Source organism: Heptranchias perlo, chromosome 9 (genome assembly GCF_035084215.1).
Source record: "Heptranchias perlo isolate sHepPer1 chromosome 9, sHepPer1.hap1, whole genome shotgun sequence".
NCBI classification, from domain to species: Eukaryota; Metazoa; Chordata; class Chondrichthyes; order Hexanchiformes; family Hexanchidae; genus Heptranchias; species Heptranchias perlo.
The window spans coordinates 76,246,451-76,268,660 of NC_090333.1; the positions used below are offsets into that span (position 1 = coordinate 76,246,451).

At 47.7% G+C, this 22,210-nt stretch overlaps 1 protein-coding gene across 9 annotated transcripts in view; it reads right to left on the minus strand.

The window, feature by feature from the left end:
• The window catches only part of LOC137325536 (torsin-1A-interacting protein 2-like), an 86,915-nt gene extending 67,699 nt beyond the window's left edge, over positions 1–19,216 (minus strand). For 4 of the 9 annotated variants that reach the window (XM_067990743.1, XM_067990746.1, XM_067990742.1 and 1 more), the window contains exons 1-3: positions 18,686–19,212; positions 9,757–9,837; positions 6,424–6,486 (exon numbers count right to left, since the gene is read on the minus strand). In XM_067990743.1, coding sequence (XP_067846844.1) covers positions 6,424–6,486; positions 9,757–9,837; positions 18,686–18,737 — 196 coding nt within the window. In that variant the 5' untranslated portion in view covers positions 18,738–19,212. Of the gene's footprint in view, positions 1–6,423; positions 6,487–9,756; positions 9,838–18,685 lie in introns of all 9 variants that reach the window. The other 5 variants (XM_067990738.1, XM_067990739.1, XM_067990740.1 and 2 more) reach the window with 3 other exon arrangements.
• Between the last annotated feature and the right edge of the window lie 2,994 nt (positions 19,217–22,210).

Consider the following 22,210-nt stretch of genomic DNA (forward strand, 5'->3'; position numbering starts at 1 on the left):
CTTGCCGTAGATGGAGTGCAGCGAAGGCTCAACAGACTGATTCCTGGGATGGCAGGACTGTCGTATGTGGAGAGATTGGGTCGACTCGGCCTGTATTCACTTGAGTTTTGAAGAATGAGAGGGGATCTCATTGAAACATATAAAATTCTGACAAGGCAAGACAGACTGGATGCAGGGCGGATGTTTCCCCTGGCTGGGGGGGGTCCAGAATGAGGGGTCACAGTCTCAGGATACGGGGTAGGACATATAGGACTGAGATGAGGAGAAATTTCTTCATTCAGAGGGTGGTGAACCTGTGGAATTCTCTACCACAGAAGGCTGTGGAGGCCAAGTCACTGAATATATTTAAGAAGGAGCTAAATAGATTTCTAGACACAAAAGGCATCAAGGGGTATGGGGAGAGAGCGGGAATATGGTATTGAGATAGAGGATCAGCCATGATCATATTGAATGGCAGAGCAGGCTCGAAGGGCCGAATGGCCTACTCCTGCTCCTATTTTCTAACCTAGTCTCTACTGAAGGATAGCCATGTTGATAAGAGCCACACCTTGGCTGAACACTAACACTGAATGTTTAATAACCCAATACGAATCATTTTCCTTTTTTACTTTTGCAAAATAGGATCCATTTACAAGTATATTTCATGCTGTGTTGCCAGATTGTAGTGATGGGCAATTTAGAAGTCAAACCAATAATGATCAAACATTCCGAATTTGCACTGCCTCCCTGCCAAGTTGGAAAAAACCCACAAACTTAAACAGATACATTCACAAAAACACACAAAACCATGGAACAAGAAAGGACCACTCAGCCCATTAAGTCTTATTGTGCAATAAATGCAAACAGAGGAGCAGGATGTGATGTTATATCCTCAATCCCCACAAAGTGAAATTATATTTAAAGTGCAGATGAGTCTAGATATGTGCAACATGGGAAAGGGAAAGAACCTAAAAATGATGGAAATAGAGAGACAGCCCTAGATTATCCTACTGGTGTTAGTGTTTGAGTAGATTTAACAGTAGTGAGAAATAAACATTTTGTGCCACACTGTCAGAATGAATCCCAGTTTGCATTTTCTAATTAGTTTTAATAACCTCTGATCATTAGCAGTCAATTAATATCTTAAGTAAAGGCCAAAATCAATGACAAAAAAATTTTCATCAGATACATTTCTGACTAGCCAAGTGTTTGGGATTACAGATTGAGAATTAGAAACTCAACCATTAATTAACTGCATTGCCAGTAGCCAAGAGAGAGGCAGTCACTATTATCTTCTACATTACCCACTTCTTGAATACAGCTTATAAGGATTATAAAGAAATCAACCAGTCAACAGAGATTACAGGTGCTTTGCTCAAAAGCACAATATGTTCAGTTCGTTGGAACAGAGCTACAGATCTGGAAACTCGGTAGTTCTTTCATGACACTCTGGGTTGCCAAAGGTATTTGGCACTACTATCAATTTGTGTGCATTTCCTCCAATGCTTCTACATGTAAGCAAGAAAGAACTTGCATTTATATAGCGCATCTCACGACATCAGGATGTCCCAAAGCGCTTTACAGCCAATGAAGTACTTTTTTTGTAGTGTGGTTACTGTTGTATTATAGGAAAATGTGGCAACCAATTTCCGCACAGCAAGGTCCCGCACGCAGCATTGAGATAATGACCAAAGACATTACCGGAGGGATAAATGTTGGCCAGGACACCAGGGAGAACTCCCCTGCTCTTCTTCAAAATGGTGTCATGGGATCTTTTACATCCACCTGAGAGGGCAGACAGGGCCTCGGTTTAACGTCTCATCTAAAAAACAGCACTTCTAACAGTACTGCATTGAAGTATCAGCCTAAATTATGTGCTCGTGTCTCTGGGGTGGAGCTTGAACCCATGATCTTCTGACTCAGAGGTGAGAATGCTACCCACTGAGCCATGGCTGATACCTAGGATTGCATTCTATGAATACTCAAGTTGTGCGCAATGCAAAGAAAACCAATTGCACTCATATGTGTGTACACACAGGACTACTTCATTCGAGCTTATTTTTTAATATTTGTTCTCAGGATGTGGGTAACACTGGCAAGGCCACATTTATTGCCCATCCCTAGTTGCCCTGAGGTGGTGGTGATACAGTAACACAAATTTAACTGAGTGCAAAGACCTGGTTGGACATACTGTACTTCAGTATACTTTCAGCACGTTACAGCTGTGTTTCTAAAACCTGGTAGGGCCGAGTGGTTCCCTCCAACATGTCTGGAAAGACATCTGCAAAATATCTATAGTATTCTGTAGCCTGCACAACATTACATACAGTTTAGCACCACAGTGGGTTCTACTTTGTGTAGGCAAGCCTGGCCCCACAGAGACTCAAATGCCTTCCGTTCACGGGGTGTCACCACTCATATTTCCAGAGAGAGAGTCAAGGAAGGAGTTAGCTGTGCTCTGGTGGGTTGACAATAAGAGTGCTGCAATTAGTATCAATGGCCTAAGCTAGAAAGAGGTGGAAAAAACAGGTAACCAGGTTTCCAGCTCATGGTCACTAACTGGTAACCCCTGCTGGAAATACCATGTGTGTACGTGTCAGCTGAGGACAAGATCATATTTAGCTGTCAAACATCCTGTAGATATTCATTTCCTTGCCTCACAAATGAAGAATGGCTACAAGGAGTTCAAACAATTTTTATGTAGAATAATGCTTCCTAAAAGTGACTTACACCTGGAATCTAACTGAGTGGCTCAGACTGATCATATGAATGACTACCATGGAATAGTTTGTTTTTATCTGCCCAAATCTGGGTGAAGGGTCAAGCTTCATAGTGGAGAACACCACCAAGTGGGGTAAGCTAGATAAAGAATTAATTAGTTAACAACAAGCTTAGGTTTTAAAAACCTGTAGATTGTAGGAGCTGTTGCATGTGGGATAAAGAATTTCCATAGCTTTACAGTCCGGTGAAAGACTCAGTCAGATCAGGAGGCAGTACAATGTAAACAAAATGCAAAAAGAAATAGATACTGGAAATCTGAAACAAAAACAGAAAATGCTGGAAACACTCAGCAGGCCAGGCAGCATCTGTGCAGAGAACTGACACGTTCATGTTTTACATGTGGAAAGAGAGTCTGGATCTGAAACATTGGACAGTGCAATGTGTTGATTTCAACATCGTGAAAATTCAGGCAACATGTAGAATTGTTTAATTGGAGTTTAACAGGTGCAAAAAAATTCAGGTTAAATGGAGGATAACAAGAAAAGTTGTGGTCGGGAAGGTACCTGGAGAACAGAAGCGAGACAAGGATTGTCAGACAAGCTTTTTCTCCTACACTGTCCAGAATTGCAAGACATGGGACAAAAGAGCTCCTGCAATTAACAAATCAATAATCAATGCAAAACAGTGATTTTATCAAAGGGTTCAGACGGTTAACACAGGGAATAATAATGCCGGGGGGGGAGGGGGGGGGGGGAAGACCGGGCCGGTGGGGGGGGGGGGGGGGAGGGGAAGACCGGGCCGGGGGGGGGGGGGGGGGGGGGAGGGGAAGACCGGGCCGGGGGGGGGGGGAGGAGGGGAAGACGGGGGCGGGGGGGGGAGGAGGGGAAGACGGGGGCGGGGGGGGGGAGGAGGGGAAGACCGGGCCGGGGGGGGGAGGAGGGGAAGACCGGGCCGGGGGGGGGGGAGGAGGGGAAGACCGGGCCGGGGGGGGGGGGGGGAGGAGGGGAAGACCGGGCCGGGGGGGAGGGAGGAGGGGAAGACCGGGCCGGGGGGGGGGGGGGGAAGACCGGGCCGGGGGGGGGAGGGGGAAGACCGGGCCGGGGGGGGGGAGGGGGGAGGGGAAGACCAGGCCGCGGGGGAGGGGAAGACCGGGGGGGGGGGGAGGGGAAGACCGGGCCGGGGGGTGGGGGGAGGGGAAGACTGGGCCGGGGGGTGGGGGGAGGGGAAGACCGGGCCGGGGGGGGGGGGAGGGGAAGACCGGGCCGGGGGGGGGGAGGGGAAGACCGGGCCCCGGGGGGGGGGGGGGGAGGGGAAGAACGGGCCCGGGGAGGGGAAGACCGGGCCAGGGGGGAAGGGGGGGTGGAGACCGGGCAGCGGGGGGGGGGGGAAGGAAGGGGAAGACCGGGGGTGGGGGAGGGGAAGAGAAGGGGAAGACCGGCCGGGGGGGGGGGTGGGGGGGGAGGGACGGTAACAACCAGGCGGGGGGGGGGGGGGGGGGGGGTGGAGGGAAGGGGAAGACCAGGCGGGGGCGGGGGGAGGGAAGGGGATGACCGGGCAGGGGGGGGGGCGGAGGGAAGGGGATGACCGGGGGAAGAGAAGGGGAAGACCCGGGGTGGGGGGGAAGGGCAAGACCGGGGTGGGGGGGAAGGGCAAGACCGGGGTGGGGGGGAAGGGCAAGACCGGGGTGGGGGGGGCGGGGAAGACCGGGGGCGGGGGGAAAGGGAAGACCGGGGGGGGCGGGGGGGGAAGGGGAAGACCGGGGGGGTTGTGGGGAGGAAAGGGGAAGACCGGGGGGGGGCGGGGGAGGGGAGGGGGAGGGAAGGGGAAGACCGGGTTGGGGGGGGGAGGGAGATAAGGGGAAGACCCGGGGGGGGGGGGGGGAGGGGAAGACCACGGGGGGGGGGGCGGGGGGAATGGGAAGACCGGGGGGGGGGGTTCGGGGGGTTCGGGGAAGACGGGGGGGGGGGCTAGATAAAGAGGAGGTACTTAAAAGATTGGCAGTACTCAAAGAAGAAAAGTCACCGGGTCCAGATGGGATGCAACCTAGTGTTGGCCAGGGGCTGCAGAAACTACTGAGTTTATTCCAAACTGCTGACACACAGGCAAAAGCAACTTTTGAACTGAAGTAACCTGAGATTCCCAGCTGCTGACACACAGGCAAAAGCAACTTTTGAACTGAAGTAACCCGAGTTCAGTCGCTGGCCTGAGCTGGCTGGAACCGGTTTGAATTAGCTAAGTTTTGTGAAAGACAAAGGAGATGTGATAAGACACAAGTCCTCATTTAGAAAAGGAGTAATGAGGTAATGCTACCTAAGTCCTTGGGACAGAGCCAATGAGGAGAAGACCCAGACTAGGCGAGCAAGCCTAAACCAACGGCAGAGAGAGACAACACAACTTGAAGAGATAAGATTCGGAATAAGAATAAAGAATCTGGGGCGTGGAGCCAGAGCGAAGACTCCGAAGACCAACCATCGCAGAAGTGGAAGAACCTACGTCAGGGACGTAGACACGACGTCGAGAGAGAGAGAGAGAGAGAGAGAACGGAACGCCTGGCCAGTGTCAGCTCTCCTTTTCGGGTATTATCCTTTATATTCTGTGACCACTCAGGGAGTGTCAGAGAAACTTAGTGGGTGTGCGTTTAGATCCTAGTTTGGGTATAAAAATGTATAACCTGGTGCAAACTGCATGTCTATATCTAACCAGACGTATAAGCTATATGTATATAATCTAACGGCGTGAATAAAGTGAGAGTTAAGAGAGAATTGACTCTTCTCCTCTTTGTACTAAGCCAATAACCGTAAACGGTAACCTCCGGTCAACACTAGGTTATTGAAGGACACAAGGGTGGAAATTGTGGAGGCTCTGGCCACAATCTTCCAATCCTCCTTAGATATGGGGATGGTGCCAGAGGACTCGAGGATTGCAAACGTTACACCCCTGTTCAAAAAAAGGGGATGAGGGATAAACCCGGCAATTACAGGCCAGTCAGCCTAACGGCGGTGATGGGGAAACTTTTAGAGGCATTAATCCGAGACAAAATGAATTGGCACTTGGAAAAGTATGGGCTAATAAATGAAAGTCAGCACGGATTTGTTAAAGGAAAATTGTGTTTGACTAATTTGATTGAGTTCTTTGATGAAGTAACGGAGAGGGTTGATGAGGGTAGCACGGTTGCTGTTGTGTATATGGACTTTAAAAAGCCATTTGATAAAGTACTACATTATAGACTTGTTAGCTAAATTAAAGCCCATGGGATTAAAGGGACAGTGGCAGCGTGGACACAAATTGGTTAAGGGACAGAAAGCAGAGAGTAGTGGTGAACGGTTGTTTTTAAGACCGGAGGGAAGTATACAGTGGTGTACCCCAGGGGACAATATTAGGACCACTGCTCTTTTTGATATATATTAATGACCTGGACTTGGGTATACAGGGTATAATTTCAAAGTTTGCAGATGATACGAAACTCAGAAATGTAGTAAACATTCAGCCCCTCAAGCCTGTTCCGCCATTCAATTTGATCATGGCTGATCTGCATCTTAATTCCATCTACCCAACTTGGTTCTGTAACCCTTGCCGAACAGAAAATCCATCAATCTTTATGAGTTCTAAGGGTCAGCACTGGGCAAGGTCTTAGGAGCTGGCTATCTGCCCACTTAGCTTGTGTGGCATAAACAAACTTGCAGAAGTTAGAAATGAACTAATCAACAATTGAAAAGAATGTACCTTTTGGAAATTTCTTCAGAGGTTCTGATGATTCTGAACCCAGTCCATAATCTGGCTCAGTACCTGACAGGAAACAGCAAGCATTACAACTGGATTCATAACGACTTCTTTAAAATGTCTGTATTCCCCCCGCCACACACACACACACTCCTTATCCTTGCTTGTACTCATGACAAATAAACAGAGGCTTACTTTATGAGGTGAGGAGAGGGGAAAGGGCGAATACAGTGAGAGAGCGCATCAGTTTTTGAAGTGGCTTCCCTGGACGCTGAGGTGTTGTGGAAAACCATAAAGACCACATTAATGTAGAAATACGTGAAGTTACTTGACCATAAAAAAGAAAAGAAATGCATGATGGATATTTGACCAATGTTAACTCCTTGACTCCCATAATGGGGTAGCTACAGCACACACACACAGAAAGACACAATTGTGTAATTACGTTTAAGCCTTGATATGTTGATAATTAAGTTGGCTGTCCAGGTGCTTGGTACTGTCTTGCCCCCCACCCACCCCGAGCAGATAAGGGTATGGCTGACTATAAAATATAATGAGAATACAGTTTCTTGAGAGGCCATGTGGCCTTGAGACTGACTTCAGCCCGACTGATAAGCCAGCTTCGGAATTTAGGGAGGGCAGTGCTCGCGCCTACGAGGCCGACGTGCCAATATAGGAATGAGCTCTGGATGTCCAGAGGAGGCAGGCTCACTACTTGATTGACCAACTACCTGAACCAATAAAGAATGTACATGTACGCCCATATTCTATGACAGGTGGCATTGCTAATTCAACTGTATAAATGTGAACTGTGTCCTTTGTTCAGTGAAGAGGTTGTTCTGACCGTTGTTCAGAATACAGCTTCCCTTGTATACAAGTCAATCAAGTAAAACTTTTCCCTTTGTGATACTGGTCTGAGTGTGTTAGTGCATTGGTATAGTGTTAAGTTTCGACAGTGTCTCCCCAAAAGAGTGGAATGAGAAGGGGTTGGGGTCAACAAGGTTGTCAGACTTCTGTCCATCTGTTATCAGATTTCTGTATTTGTTAACTTACTCTCACATTTTTTTTCTGTATAGTAATAAAATGTTTTCTGCCATGTTAGCACGGTTTTCCTTTGGGTAACTGATGCTATATTTCAGGAATTAGGATAGAAAGTCCCAAATGAGGAAGATATTGGCACCTGCACTGTCTATTTAGCTAAGCCCCCTGCTGGAGTATAACGACTAAAAACCATCCTATCATCAGGATGCAAACTGCTCAGGAAAGTACCTCTTACCATTGTCTCAAAGCTGACAAAGTGCAAAAGTCCACAATGTGATGACTGTTCCATTTGGGATCCCACCAAATCAACATTCTAAATGGCACCTCTAAATCCCTAGGACTTAACCCACTGTACACCGAACCTGACCATAAATAAATAATGTAACATAAATCAAACCAAAATCCCTTCCAGATCAAATAAATAGAAGTCCCAAAATGTTACAATGGTAGACATCCCACATATTCTCCAGAAACCAATCACAGAATAGAATCATAGAAAGTTACAGCACAGAAAGAGGCCATTCGGCCAATGGTGTCCATACCAGCCAAAAAAGAGCTATCCATCTTAATCCCAATTTCCAGCACTTGGAGCGTAGCCCTGTAGGTTACGGCACTTCAAGTACACATCCAAGTACTTTTTAAAATGAGTTGAGGCAGTGAGTTCCAGACCCCCACCACCCTCCGGGTGAAAGAATTTCTCCTCAGCTCCCCTCTAATCCTTCTACCAATTACTTTAAATTGGGGGGGTCTGGGGAGGAGATCGAGGGGGGTTGGGGGCGATGGGAAGAGGATCGGGGAGGGGGGTGCCAGGAAGAAGATCGGGGAGGGGGAGCGGGCCGGGAAGAAGATAATGGGGGAGGAGCTAGGAAGAAGATAGTGGGGGGGGGGGGGGGGGAAGAGGAAGACCGTGGGGAGGGGGAGGGAAGAGGAAGATCGGGGGGGGGGAGGGGGAAGGGAGAGAGACGGGGAAGACTGGGGGGGGAAGGGAAGGGAAGAGAAGGGGAAGACTATGGGGGGGGGGGAGGAGGGGAAGAGAAGAGAAGGGGAAGACCATGGGGGGGGGGTCGGAGGGGAAGAGAAGGGGAGGGGAAGAGACGGGGAAGACCGGGGGGGGGGAGGGGAAGGGAAGAGAAGGGGAAGACTATGGTGGGGGGGGGGGGAGGAGGGGAAGAGAAGAGAAGGGGAAGACCGGGGTGGGGGGGGGGGGAGGGGAAGAGAAGGGGAAGACCGGGGGGGGGGGGGGGAGGGGAAGACCGGGGTGTGGGGGTGGGGGGGCAGCCGATCGCAGGGGTCCTGTCGGCCATGTCAACTTGTTGGGTCTGGATGAAGCCCTCCTGCTCCTCCGGGCCCACAAGCAGTGCAATAAAGGCACTCATCTCATGGATCCGGCCCTTCCTGCTTTCACCTGACATGAATCGGAAGCAATGGGAAACATGAACATGTACGGTTAAATTCATTTAAGTTTTCCAATGCACAAAGAATTAAGTACCTCAAGTATTCCAATGAGGTACATTGGCCCTTTTAAATATCGGCCCGCTGGCATTAAGTAGGGGCAGGACTTCCTGCTGTCAGCGGGAGCCAGGATGCTGTCCCGCTACAAAAAACTGTTATTTTAACCTCCCACCTGCCCCCAACCCACATGTTCTTGAGGGTTAAAATCACCCCCTTGGCCTCCTTCTGGAAACTGTACTCTAACAGGAACATAAGAAAAGCATTGGAAAAAAATATCAAACTAACACGCAGGGCTTTTTCTACTCAGATAAGGTCTTAAATATCTTGTATCTGTACAGAAAGCATTTATTGATCAAAGATATTTAAAAGAAAGCTCACAAATAATTGACATCTTTATCTAATAGTCTCAGTTATACACCAATGAAGCAGCTTTCTAATCTTACTGAAATTGGAGGTGTGGCAAGTATATTCTAGTCCATCAGTAACGAATTCTGAATTTAATTTAACTTTCTTAATTTATTCCCGGTTAGCTATTTGGATCTAAAAGAAATGGGTCCAATTCTTGGATTTCTTTTTCCGTTTTCTCAGAACATCACGCAGAGCCCTGGTAGCAACTTTCTCACCTTTCTTCTCTGCAGAGAAGTTTAGCATATAACAGGATAAACAATTGAAGAGGGGAAATTAAACAAAAATATATATACTTTTTGTAATGTCAAATCTCTTGAATTCCTAAAATAAGTTAGAACCCAGATAACTGTAGTTTGTCCCAAGCTTCCTGGACAATAAACTATATTTAAACAACAGGACGAGGTGAACAAGTCCCAGGAAATTAGAGCATCTTACCGGCATTTCTTTTTCCCTTCTTCTTTATTGACGTTCGAGGTGTCACTTCTATCAGGTCACGACTCTTTGCTCTGGAGGAGCCTGTGTGTAACAGAGCGTCCATAAATGGCAGTACATTTGCAACTGGTCTTGCCCCGTAACAGAACCAGCTAATATTCACCGTTTACTACAGAAGGTTTTTCACATATCTGGCACACTTTGCTATCTGAAGAGCTCTATGGATATACCCGAGTTTGCAATATAGCTGACAGTGCCTATTGTGTATTTACAGTGGCTGAGCTCGAACACAGCGAGTCGAAATGGTCAGGATAATCACAAAACTTCCACAATATTTTCTAGACGCAATGCTGGGCTGTTAAGATTGTGGTTCGCCTTCGATTTCCACAAAATAGTTCGACATGCATTTTTAAACCGAGAAACCCAAGCTGAGGGCCAAGGCCCATAGTGCGAGGCATGACCAAGGTCGGAAAGAGTAAAAGAGACAAGGTCATCGAGGAAGCTATGGTTAGATCATGCAAAGCTTGGATTTAAAAACCTGAAGATTGAAGGAGGAAGGAAAGCCGGAAAGAAGTATGGAATTCCACAGTTTGAAATTCTGGGAAAAGAGTGGGGACTGTGTGAGAAGTGGAATCTGACCTATGAAAGCAACCAGTTTGTTTATTAGATGGGTGGTTACTTGTTAGCACAATACAACAACTCTCTATGAACCCAGAAAATCACAAGCTTTGCTTTAATATTACAAGCTGCGGCAGATTTCACTGTACATCAACAAATGTCACATCTAGTGTGGTGGGACTGTTACATCTCATAAGGTTTGCTGCATTGTGCTGGGTGAACTGGTTTTGATGTTTTCAAGTAAAAAAATATTCAGAGGAAACGTTTGCGGGGGAAAGAACTTATTATGGAGAGACTAAACCACATCCCTGCTTACATTGAAGTTAGCCGAATCTGGATTTCTCTCTTGCTCCTCCACTCCCTGCTCTCCCTGGACCATGAGCAATCCTTGGCCAAGAAGACGGACAAGAAAGCTGTCCTTAGGCCTCTGCTAATGCCACTGAAGAAGGTTGCTTTAAAATGTGCACAAGTGGCCCAAGCTGACCTTCCCTCTGATTTTTCTTGTAAGAAATAGAGGACACAGATTGAAGATAATTGGCAAAAGAACCAGAGGGGGAGATGAGGAGAATTATTTTCTTTACACAGCGAGTTGTTATGATCTGGAATGCACAGCCTGGAATGAAAGAGTGGTGGAAGCAAATTCAGGAACAACTTTCAAAAGGGAATTGGATAAATAACTACTTGGAAAAGGAAAAACATGCAGGCCTCTGGGGAAACAGCAGGGGAGTGGGTCTAATTGGACAGCTTTTCAAATAGCTGGCATGGGCACGATGGGCCGAATGGCCCCCTTCTGTGCCAGATGATTCTGTGATTCCACCAGGCACCTCCCTGTGATGCCGCGCGCAACATTAGCTTTTGTTTGTAGACACAGTGACCTGTTCTGTTGCAAATTACACGGTATTGCCACTGTACAGAGGCAGCTAGATGCAAAACTAGTTTTGTGCACAAATGTACTTTCTAAATTCATGGCAAGTCCAAGGCTGCAAAAGGTCTAAGATGGCCACCCAGCCTAGCTTCTGGCAGACGTCTTTTGTCTTAGGTCGAGTATTAGTATTAAGAAAAGGAGACACTTTTTGGGTGGTGTGAAGGACACCTCCCTGTGGATCATTCAACCTGGAAATGGGACTCTCAGAGGAAATGTTAAGACACTAAAATGCAATTCGAGCAGTTCAAAGCTTAATAGATCAATGAAGTGTGTGGCCCAGAAATACAGAAAGAGCGACAGAGAGTAGGATTGTGAGCTATGAAGGTGCAGGAATCAGGATGGTCCTGAGTGAATCGGAACTGAAAGAAATTCGTGCATTATCGATAAAGAGGCTCGGACTACATTCAATGTTGTCAAGAGCAGAGTATAGTTTTAAATATGACGTGGCTTGGAGAGAAAGGGAATGCAGTAGGCATTAGCATATAATATTGTGCAAGTGCTAAAGGACAGTGTTCTCTGCATAGGCAGAATACCGCAAGGCTGCAGCTTCTGGTTCGTAGTGGACGCGGGGTCCCCTTATGGAAAATGTGAGGAGATCACTGCAAGAGGGAACAGCTCATTAAAATACCCTAAAGTTACATCCCACTAGAGGCAGTGAGTTGAGGATATCTGTCCTGTCACTCTGTCATTCAGTTCACTCCTTCTATATTTCATCCATGTCTTTACTTTCACTCCATTCCACTCATTTCATAGAATCATACAGCACGGAAGAAGGCCATTCAGCCCATCGTGCCTATGCCAGCTCTTTGAAAGAGCTGTTCAATTAGTCCCACTCTCCTGCTCTTTCCCCATAACCCTGCAAATTTGCAGTTAGTCACTGAGGACCTTGTTCCCAGAATGACAATGCCAAGGGGCTGTCCATCAGGAGGGCACTATATGTATTATTATATATATGTATTTTATTTTGGCTGGGGTAAAGGCAATGTTTAGAAGTAGTGCTAAGCCATATGGAGCATATATCATTTCAGAAGATAGACAGCAAGCAGACAACATACAGTCAGACCTCACCAACGCAGCTCTAGAACCAGTCGCATCAAGTACCCCCAACAGTAATGTTGAGATTAGAGTCTCACTGTATTCTATAACTTCATTGCACAGTGTGTCAGCTTTGCTCAACTAGTAGCACTTTTGTCTGATTCAGAAGGCTGTGGGTTTAAGGCCCACCACAGGCAGATACTTCAGTAAATATAAAGTTGTTAATCCTTCTGCTTGGGAAATGTGGAAAACAAAATTGAGCACATCCTAGACTGAAACTCCCCTATTTGGATTTGGATTTGTGGAAATGTCAGCTATGTACCAAACTCATTAGAGCATAAAGAATACAAAATATTAGGTTATTTCAATATTCTCTCCTCTCTAGCATCCAATCATTGGATTGCTAATTATTCATTTTGCTTCTATATAATTATAAATCTTGTACATAAATTCAACAACTAGTTTTAGCCTGAACTATGTAGTCTAAATACGTAGTGTTTTCCACCTTTCAGAGAGGTCAGAACTGTTTGGTGGGCAAACTCCAGTATGAGATAAAGAGTTCATTGTTCATTTTGTCAGGTTTCGCTCATCTACAGAATTGATTCGGGTGCAAGTTTCTAATCAAAAGAGGTAAAATTCTGACTGTGGGAGGTACACTTTGCTGCAAACACAGAGAGGGATTTGGGAGAGAGCCCAAATTGTAACAGAGATTAAACCCAAGATGACTCTTGTTCTCTCTGCTGCCCTATGATGACACGTCTGGCCACTGCTTAGAGGGATGAAGTAGGCATTAACTTGGCCATAGACAATGATCTGCTTCTCTACTCTAATGTACCCTACACTAGTGCTCCATTACGCCGTATCACAGTCTTGCCACACAACCAAAAGACTTTCACCGAGAAATGCTAAACCTTAATGAGGACCCATTTCCACTGACTGTGATATACCTGAGTGAGGGGGAGAAAAGGGGGAAGGATGGGGTGGGGGAGGGAAGAGGGAAGGGTGGGGTGGGGGAGGGAAGAGGGAAGGGTTGGGGGAAGGACGAGAGAGAGACAGATAGACAGACACAGACAGAAGGAGAGAGAATGGATTTGAAAAAGGCGTCCACAAGTCCAAAATCAGCCGTGACTGAAGATTTCCGATGGTGGTTGTAGTCGGCGACAGTATAGTTAGGGGGATAGACACTGTTCTCTGCAGCCAGGAGCATGAGTCCCGAAGGCGATGTTGCCTGTCCGGTGCCAGTGTTAAGGACATCTCCTCCGGACTGGAGAAGAACTTGGAGTGGGAGGGGGAGGATCCAGTTATCGTGGTCCACGTAGGTACCAATGACACAGGTAGGACTAAGAAAAAGGTTCTGCTGAGAGAGTTTGAGCAGCTAGGGATTAAATTAAAAAGCAGAATCACAAAGGTAATAATTGCCTGAGCCACGAGCAAATTGGCATAGGGTAAATAAGATCAGAGAGATGAATGTGTGGCTCAAAGATTGGTGTGGGAGAAGTGGGTTTCGATTCGTGGGGCACTGGCACCAGTACGGGGGAAAGAGAGAGCTGTTCCGTTGGGACGACTACACCTGAACCATGCTGGGACCAGAGTTCTAGCGAATCGAATAACTAGGGAGGTAGATGGGGCTTTAAACTAAATAAGGGGGGAGGAGGGTCTCAGTGGAGAGAAATCTAGAATGCTAAAGAGAAAAGACAAGGAAGCAGTGCAGGAAAGCGATTGGGGTAAGGATAACCAGATTGTGTCAGGAAGGGACAGAGCGTACAAACAAAGGAGTGCACTAACAAATAGGGTCCGGATAAGAAAAAATGTTAATAAGACAAATAAGGCCATAGTTAATGTTAAGATGTCTAAAAATATTAAAAAGACAAATGGACAGGCACTGAATCTGAATGCACAAAGCATTCGTAATAAGGTTGACGAATTAACAGCGCAAATAGATGTAAACGGATACGATATAATTGCAATTACAGAGACATGGCTGCAGGGTGACCAAGGCTGGGAGCTATATCCAATGTCCAAGGGTATTCGATATTTAGGAAGGAAGGCATAAAGGAAAAGGAGGTGGGGTGGCGTTGTTCGTAAAGGATGAAATCAGAGCAATAGTGAGAAAGGATATTGGCGCAGAGATTTAAGATGTAGAATCAGTCTGGGTGGAGTTAAGAAGCACCAAGGGGCAGAAAACACTGGTGGGAGTTCTCTATCGGCCTCCAAACAATAGTGGTAATGTAGGGAACAGCATCAAACAGGAAATTAGAGATGTATGTAACAAGGGTACTGCAGTAATCATGGGTGACTTTAAAGGGCCTTGGTGAGACCACACCTGGAGTATTGTGTACAATTTTGGTCTCCTTACCTCAGAAAGGATATACTTGCCGTAGATGGAGTGCAGCGAAGGCTCAACATACTGATTCCTGGGATGGCAGGACTGTCGTATGTGGAGAGATTGGGTCGACTCGGCCTGTATTCACTTGAGTTTAGAAGAATGAGAGGGGGTCTCATTGAAACATATAAAATTCTGACAGGGCAAGACAGACTGGATGCAGGGAGGATGTTTCCCCTGGCTGGGGGGGTCCAGAATGAGGGGTCACAGTCTCAGGATACGGGGTAGGACATTTAGGACTGAGATGAGGAGAAATTTCTTCATTCAGAGGGTGGTGAACCTGTGGAATTCTCTACCACAGAAGGCTGTGGAGGCCAAGTCACTGAATATATTTAAGAAGGAGCTAAATAGATTTCTAGACACAAAAGGCATCAAGGGGTATGGGGAGAGAGCGGGAATATGGTATTGAGATAGAGGATCAGCCATGATCATATTGAATGGCAGAGCAGGCTCGAAGGGCCGAATGGCCTACTCCTGCTCCTATTTTCTAACCTAGTCTCTACTGAAGGATAGCCATGTTGATAAGAGCCACACCTTGGCTGAACACTAACACTGAATGTTTAATAACCCAATACGAATCATTTTCCTTTTTTACTTTTGCAAAATAGGATCCATTCACAAGTATATTTCATGCTGTGTTGCCAGATTGTAGTGATGGGCAATTTAGAAGTCAAACCAATAATGATCAAACATTCCGAATTTGCACTGCCTCCCTGCCAAGTTGGAAAAAACCCACAAACTTAAACAGATACATTCACAAAAACACACAAAACCATGGAACAAGAAAGGACCACTCAGCCCATTAAGTCTTATTGTGCAATAAATGCAAACAGAGGAGCAGGATGTGATGTTATATCCTCAATCCCCACAAAGTGAAATTATATTTAAAGTGCAGATGAGTCTAGATATAATGTGCAACATGGGAAAGGGAAAGAACCTAAAAATGATGGAAATAGAGAGATAGCCCTAGATTATCCTACTGGTGTTAGTGTTTGAGTAGATTTAACAGTAGTGAGAAATAAGCATTTTGTGCCACACTGTCAGAATGAATCCCAGTTTGCATTTTCTAATTAGTTTTAATAACCTCTGATCATTAGCAGTCAATTAATATCTTAAGTCAAGGCCAAAATCAATGACAAAAAAATTTTCATCAGATACATTTCTGACTAGCCAAGTGTTTGGGATTACAGATTGAGAATTAGAAACTCAACCATTAATTAACTGCATTGCCAGTAGCCAAGAGAGAGGCAGTCACTATTATCTTCTACATTACCCACTTCTTGAATACAGCTTATAAGGATTATAAAGAAATCAACCAGTCAACAGAGATTACAGGTGCTTTGCTCAAAAGCACAATATGTTCAGTTCGTTGGAACAGAGCTACAGATCTGGAAACTCGGTAGTTCTTTCATGACATTCTGGGTTGCCAAAGGTATTTGGCACTACTATCAATTTGTGTGCATTTCCTCCAATGCTTCTACATGTAAGCAAGAAAGAACTTGCATTTATATAGCGCATCTCACGACATCAGGATGTCCCAAAGCGCTTTACAGCCAATGAAGTACTTTTTTTGTAGTGTGGTTACTGTTGTATTATAGGAAAATGTGGCAACCAATTTCCGCACAGCAAGGTCCCGCACGCAGCATTGAGATAATGACCAAAGACATTACCGGAGGGATAAATGTTGGCCAGGACACCAGGGAGAACTCCCCTGCTCTTCTTCAAAATGGTGTCATGGGATCTTTTACATCCACCTGAGAGGGCAGACAGGGCCTCGGTTTAACGTCTCATCTAAAAAACAGCACCTCTAACAGTACTGCATTGAAGTATCAGCCTAAATTATGTGCTCGTGTCTCTGGGGTGGAGCTTGAACCCATGATCTTCTGACTCAGAGGTGAGAATGCTACCCACTGAGCCATGGCTGATACCTAGGATTGCATTCTATGAATACTCAAGTTGTGCGCAATGCAAAGAAAACCAATTGCACTCATATGTGTGTACACACAGGACTACTTCATTCGAGCTTATTTTTTAATATTTGTTCTCAGGATGTGGGTAACACTGGCAAGGCCACATTTATTGCCCATCCCTAGTTGCCCTGAGGTGGTGGTGATACAGTAACACAAATTTAACTGAGTGCAAAGACCTGGTTGGACATACTGTACTTCAGTATACTTTCAGCACGTTACAGCTGTGTTTCTAAAACCTGGTAGGGCCGAGTGGTTCCCTCCAACATGTCTGGAAAGACATCTGCAAAATATCTATAGTATTCTGTAGCCTGCACAACATTACATACAGTTTAGCACCACAGTGGGTTCTACTTTGTGTAGGCAAGCCTGGCCCCACAGAGACTCAAATGCCTTCCGTTCACGGGGTGTCACCACTCATATTTCCAGAGAGAGAGTCAAGGAAGGAGTTAGCTGTGCTCTGGTGGGTTGACAATAAGAGTGCTGCAATTAGTATCAATGGCCTAAGCTAGAAAGAGGTGGAAAAAACAGGTAACCAGGTTTCCAGCTCATGGTCACTAACTGGTAACCCCTGCTGGAAATACCATGTGTGTGCGTGTCAGCTGAGGACAAGATCATATTTAGCTGTCAAACATCCTGTAGATATTCATTTCCTTGCCTCACAAATGAAGAATGGCTACAAGGAGTTCAAACAATTTTTATGTAGAATAATGCTTCCTAAAAGTGACTTGCACCTGGAATCTAACTGAGTGGCTCAGACTGATCATATGAATGACTACCATGGAATAGTTTGTTTTTATCTGCCCAAATCTGGGTGAAGGGTCAAGCTTCATAGTGGAGAACACCACCAAGTGGGGTAAGCTAGATAAAGAATTAATTAGTTAACAACAAGCTTAGGTTTTAAAAACCTGTAGATTGTAGGAGCTGTTGCATGTGGGATAAAGAATTTCCATAGCTTTACAGTCCAGTGAAAGAATCAGTCAGATCAGGAGGCAGTACAATGTAAACAAAATGCAAAAAGAAATAGATACTGGAAATCTGAAACAAAAACAGAAAATGCTGGAAACACTCAGCAGGCCAGGCAGCATCTGTGCAGAGAACTGACACGTTCATGTTTTACATGTGGAAAGAGAGTCTGGATCTGAAACATTGGACAGTGCAATGTGTTGATTTCAACATCGTGAACATTCAGGCAACATGTAGAATTGTTTAATTGGAGTTTAACAGGAGCAAAAAAATTCAGGTTAAATGGAGGATAACAAGAAAAGTTGTGGTAGGGAAGGTACCTGGAGAACAGAAGCGAGACAAGGATTGTCAGACAAGCTTTTTCTCCTACACTGTCCAGAATTGCAAGGCATGGGACAAAAGAGCTCCTGCAATTAACAAATCAATAATCAATGCAAAACAGTGATTTTATCAAAGGGTTCAGACGGTTTACACAGGGAATAATAATGCATATTTGGGGATGAGTAACACTCTTGAGGTTTAAGATGTCACCTGATTCCCCTGTCATGACAGCCTTGCGCAGTAATCCCCTCCAGGTACTGCTTATTCCTGAAGATAATCTGCTTCAATTTTACACAGTTCTATTCTGTATTTAAACGCACACCAATTAACATTAGCACAGTACGCATGGTTGCCATATGATGATGTTCAGTGTCTTCGCCCAACACACAGCCATTGACTGGGGTGGAGGATAAAACAGGAAGTACAGTGCTTTTAACGCCTCTGCGAATTTTACAGTAATCTCAGGTCGCACACAGGAAATCAGTTACTCTCCAGCCTATCTATCGAGACGACAACAAATTGCCTGGCCAGTTAATCTGGACAAGAGGAAAGCGCCTCTGGAGTTTGTAATCTCACGTTTGCAATGAATCGCTGGGAGAGTTGAGTCTGAATCATTTTCAGTTTCTATTCTCAGCCTGAACCAAATTCAAAAACAATCAAAATCGTTCAATCTCTCTCAAAACCCCTCACTACAGATGCTCGCTCTTTCTCTCTAACCTGTCGGGTCCTTGTGACGGGCATTGCAATTTCTAGTTGGTCTCCGACTCATCTTCTTCCCACTGTCGCTCCTTTCCCTCAGCGCACCACTCCTCCGCCGGACTTTCCCTGTCGTACCAGTTTCCCTCCGGACATCATATGACGTACAGCCCGCTCCCGCCCGAACGATACAATTTCCGACGGACACTTTGCGGGGCAAAGATAACTTCCGGTTTCTCTGGAGCGGGGCGATCTGTGCTTCCGCTCGACTTCCTCTTCCCAATGTTGCTTGGGTTGTCTGGTCCTCAACTTAAAATTGGTCGCGTCTATTTCCATAACTGCGGTGGAAATAAGGTAATTCATTATTCTCACCGACAGGAAATGGGTGGACAATACTCACCTAACCCTTTGTCTGGAATGAGTAATTTGGTGCACACAACGGAGTTCAGAGATCGCACGGCGCTGACACTCCCGAGTTCAGAGATCGCACGGCGCTGACACTCCCGAGTTCAGAGATCGCACGGCGCTGCCACAACGGAGTTCAGAGATCGCACGGCGCTGACACTCCCGAGTTCAGAGATCGCACGGCCCTGAGACTCCCGAGTTCAGAGATCGCACGGCGCTGACACTCCCGAGTTCAGAGATCGCACGGCGCTGAGACTCCCGAGTTCAGAGATCGCACGGCGCTGAGACTCCCGAGTTCAGAGATCGCACGGCGCTGACACTCCCGAGTTCAGAGATCGCACGGCGCAGACACTCCCGAGTTCAGAGATCGCACGGCGCTGAGACTCCCGAGTTCAGAGATCGCACGGCGCTGACACTCCGGAGTTCAGAGATTGCACGGCGCTGACACTACCGAGTTCAGAGCTCGCACTGCGCTGTCACTACCGAGTTCAGAGATCGCACGGCGCTGAGACTCCCGAGTTCAGAGATCGCACGGCACTGACACTACCGAGTTCAGAGATCGCACGGCGCTGTCACTACCGAGTTCAGAGATCGCACGGCGCTGACACTACCGAGTTCAGAGATCGCACGGCGCTGACACTACCGAGTTCAGAGATCGCACGGCGCTGACACTACCGAGTTCAGAGATCGCACGGCGCTGTCACTACCCAGTTCAGAGATCGCACGGCGCTGTCACTACCGAGTTCAGAGATCGCACGGCGCTGAGACTCCCGAGTTCAGAGATCGCACGGCGCTGACACTACCGAGTTCAGAGATCACACGGCGCTGTCACTACCGAGTTCAGAGATCGCACGGCGCTGACACTACCGAGTTCAGAGATCGCACGGCGCTGTCACTACCGAGTTCAGAGATCGCACGGCGCTGAGACTCCCGAGTTCAGAGATCGCACGGCGCTGAGACTCCCGAGTTCAGAGATCGCACGGCGCTGTCACTACCGAGTTCAGAGATCGCACGGCGCTGAGACTCCCGAGTTCAGAGATCGCACGGCGCTGACACTACCGAGTTCAGAGATCGCACGGCGCTGACACTCCAGAGTTCAGAGATCGCACGGCGCTGACACTCCAGAGTTCAGAGATCGCACGGCGCTGTCACTACCGAGTTCAGAGATCGCACAGCGCTGAGACTCCCGAGTTCAGAGATCGCACGGCGCTGTCACTACCGAGTTCAGAGATCGCACGGCGCTGACACTCCCAAGTTCACAGATCGCACGGCGCTGACACTACCGAGTTCAGAGATCGCACGGCGCTGTCACTACCGAGTTCAGAGATCGCACGGCGCTGTCACTACCGAGTTCAGAGATCGCACGGCGCTGACACTACCGAGTTCAGAGATCGCACGGCGCTGTCACTACCGAGTTCAGAGATCGCACGGCGCTGTCACTACCGAGTTCAGAGATCGCACGGCGCTGAGACTCCCGAGTTCAGAGATCGCACGGCGCTGACACTACCGAGTTCAGAGATCACACGGCGCTGTCACTACCGAGTTCAGAGATCGCACGGCGCTGACACTACCGAGTTCAGAGATCGCACGGCGCTGTCACTACCGAGTTCAGAGATCGCACGGCGCTGAGACTCCCGAGTTCAGAGATCGCACGGCGCTGTCACTACCGAGTTCAGAGATCGCACGGCGCTGAGACTCCCGAGTACAGAGATCGCACGGCGCTGACACTACCGAGTTCAGAGATCGCACGGCGCTGACACTACCGAGTTCAGAGATCGGACGGCGCTGACACTCCAGAGTTCAGAGATCGCACGGCGCTGACACTACCGAGTTCAGAGATCGCACGGCGCTGTCACTACCGAGTTCAGAGATCGCACAGCGCTGACACTACCGAGTTCAGAGATCGCACGGCGCTGTCACTACCGAGTTCAGAGATCGCACGGCGCTGAGACTCCCGAGTTCAGAGATCGCACGGCGCTGACACTACCGAGTTCAGAGATCGCACGGCGCTGTCACTACCGAGTTCAGAGATCGCACGGCGCTGAGACTCCCGAGTTCAGAGATCGCACGGCGCTGACACTACCGAGTTCAGAGATCGCACGGCACTGAGACTCCCGAGTTCAGAGATCGCACGGCGCTGACACTACCGAGTTCAGAGATCGCACGGCGCTGTCACTACCGAGTTCAGAGATCGCACGGCGCTGAGACTCCCGAGTTCAGAGATCGCACGGCGCTGACACTACTGAGTTCAGAGATCGCACGGCGCTGTCACTACCGAGTTCAGAGATCGCACAGCGCAGACACTCCCGAGTTCAGAGATCGCACAGCGCTGCCACTACGTAGTTCAGAGATCGCACAGCGCTGACACTCCAGAGTTCAGAGATCGCACGGCGCTGACACTCCCGAGTTCAGAGATCGCACGGCGCTGACACTCCAGAGTTCAGAGATCGCACGGCGCTGCCACTACGGAGTTCAGAGATCGCACGGCGCTGACACTCCCGAGTTCAGAGATCGCACGGCGCTGACACTACGGAGTTCAGAGATCGCACGGCGCTGAGACTCCCGAGTTCAGAGATCGCACGGCGCTGACACTACCGAGTTCAGAGATCGCACGGCGCTGACACTACCGAGTTCAGAGATCGCACGGCGCTGACACTACCGAGTTCAGAGATCGCACGGCGCTGACACTACCGAGTTCAGAGATCGCACAGCACTGACACTCCTGAGTTCAGAGATCGCACAGCACTGACACTACCGAGTTCAGAGATCGCACGGCGCTGACACTCCTGAGTTCAGAGATCGCACAGCGCTGCCATTACGGAGTTCAGAGATCGCACAGCACTGACACTCCCGAGTTCAGAGATCGCACGGCGCTGACACTACCGAGTTCAGAGATCGCACGGCGCTGACACTACCGAGTTCAGAGATCGCACAGCGCTGACACTACTGAGTTCATAGGGTATGGGGACCTCCACTGTCCCGAGAAGCTGCTTCTAACTTTTAGTCGGACAAAACCCCAGTTCTTATTTCTGAAGCATATTTGCTTCTAGTAGCTTAATGATATTAGTCCCATGATGTCATCTGTCCCAGACATCTTCCCCCAAGGGTGCCTACTGTTCCAGACATCTTTCGGATATCCAT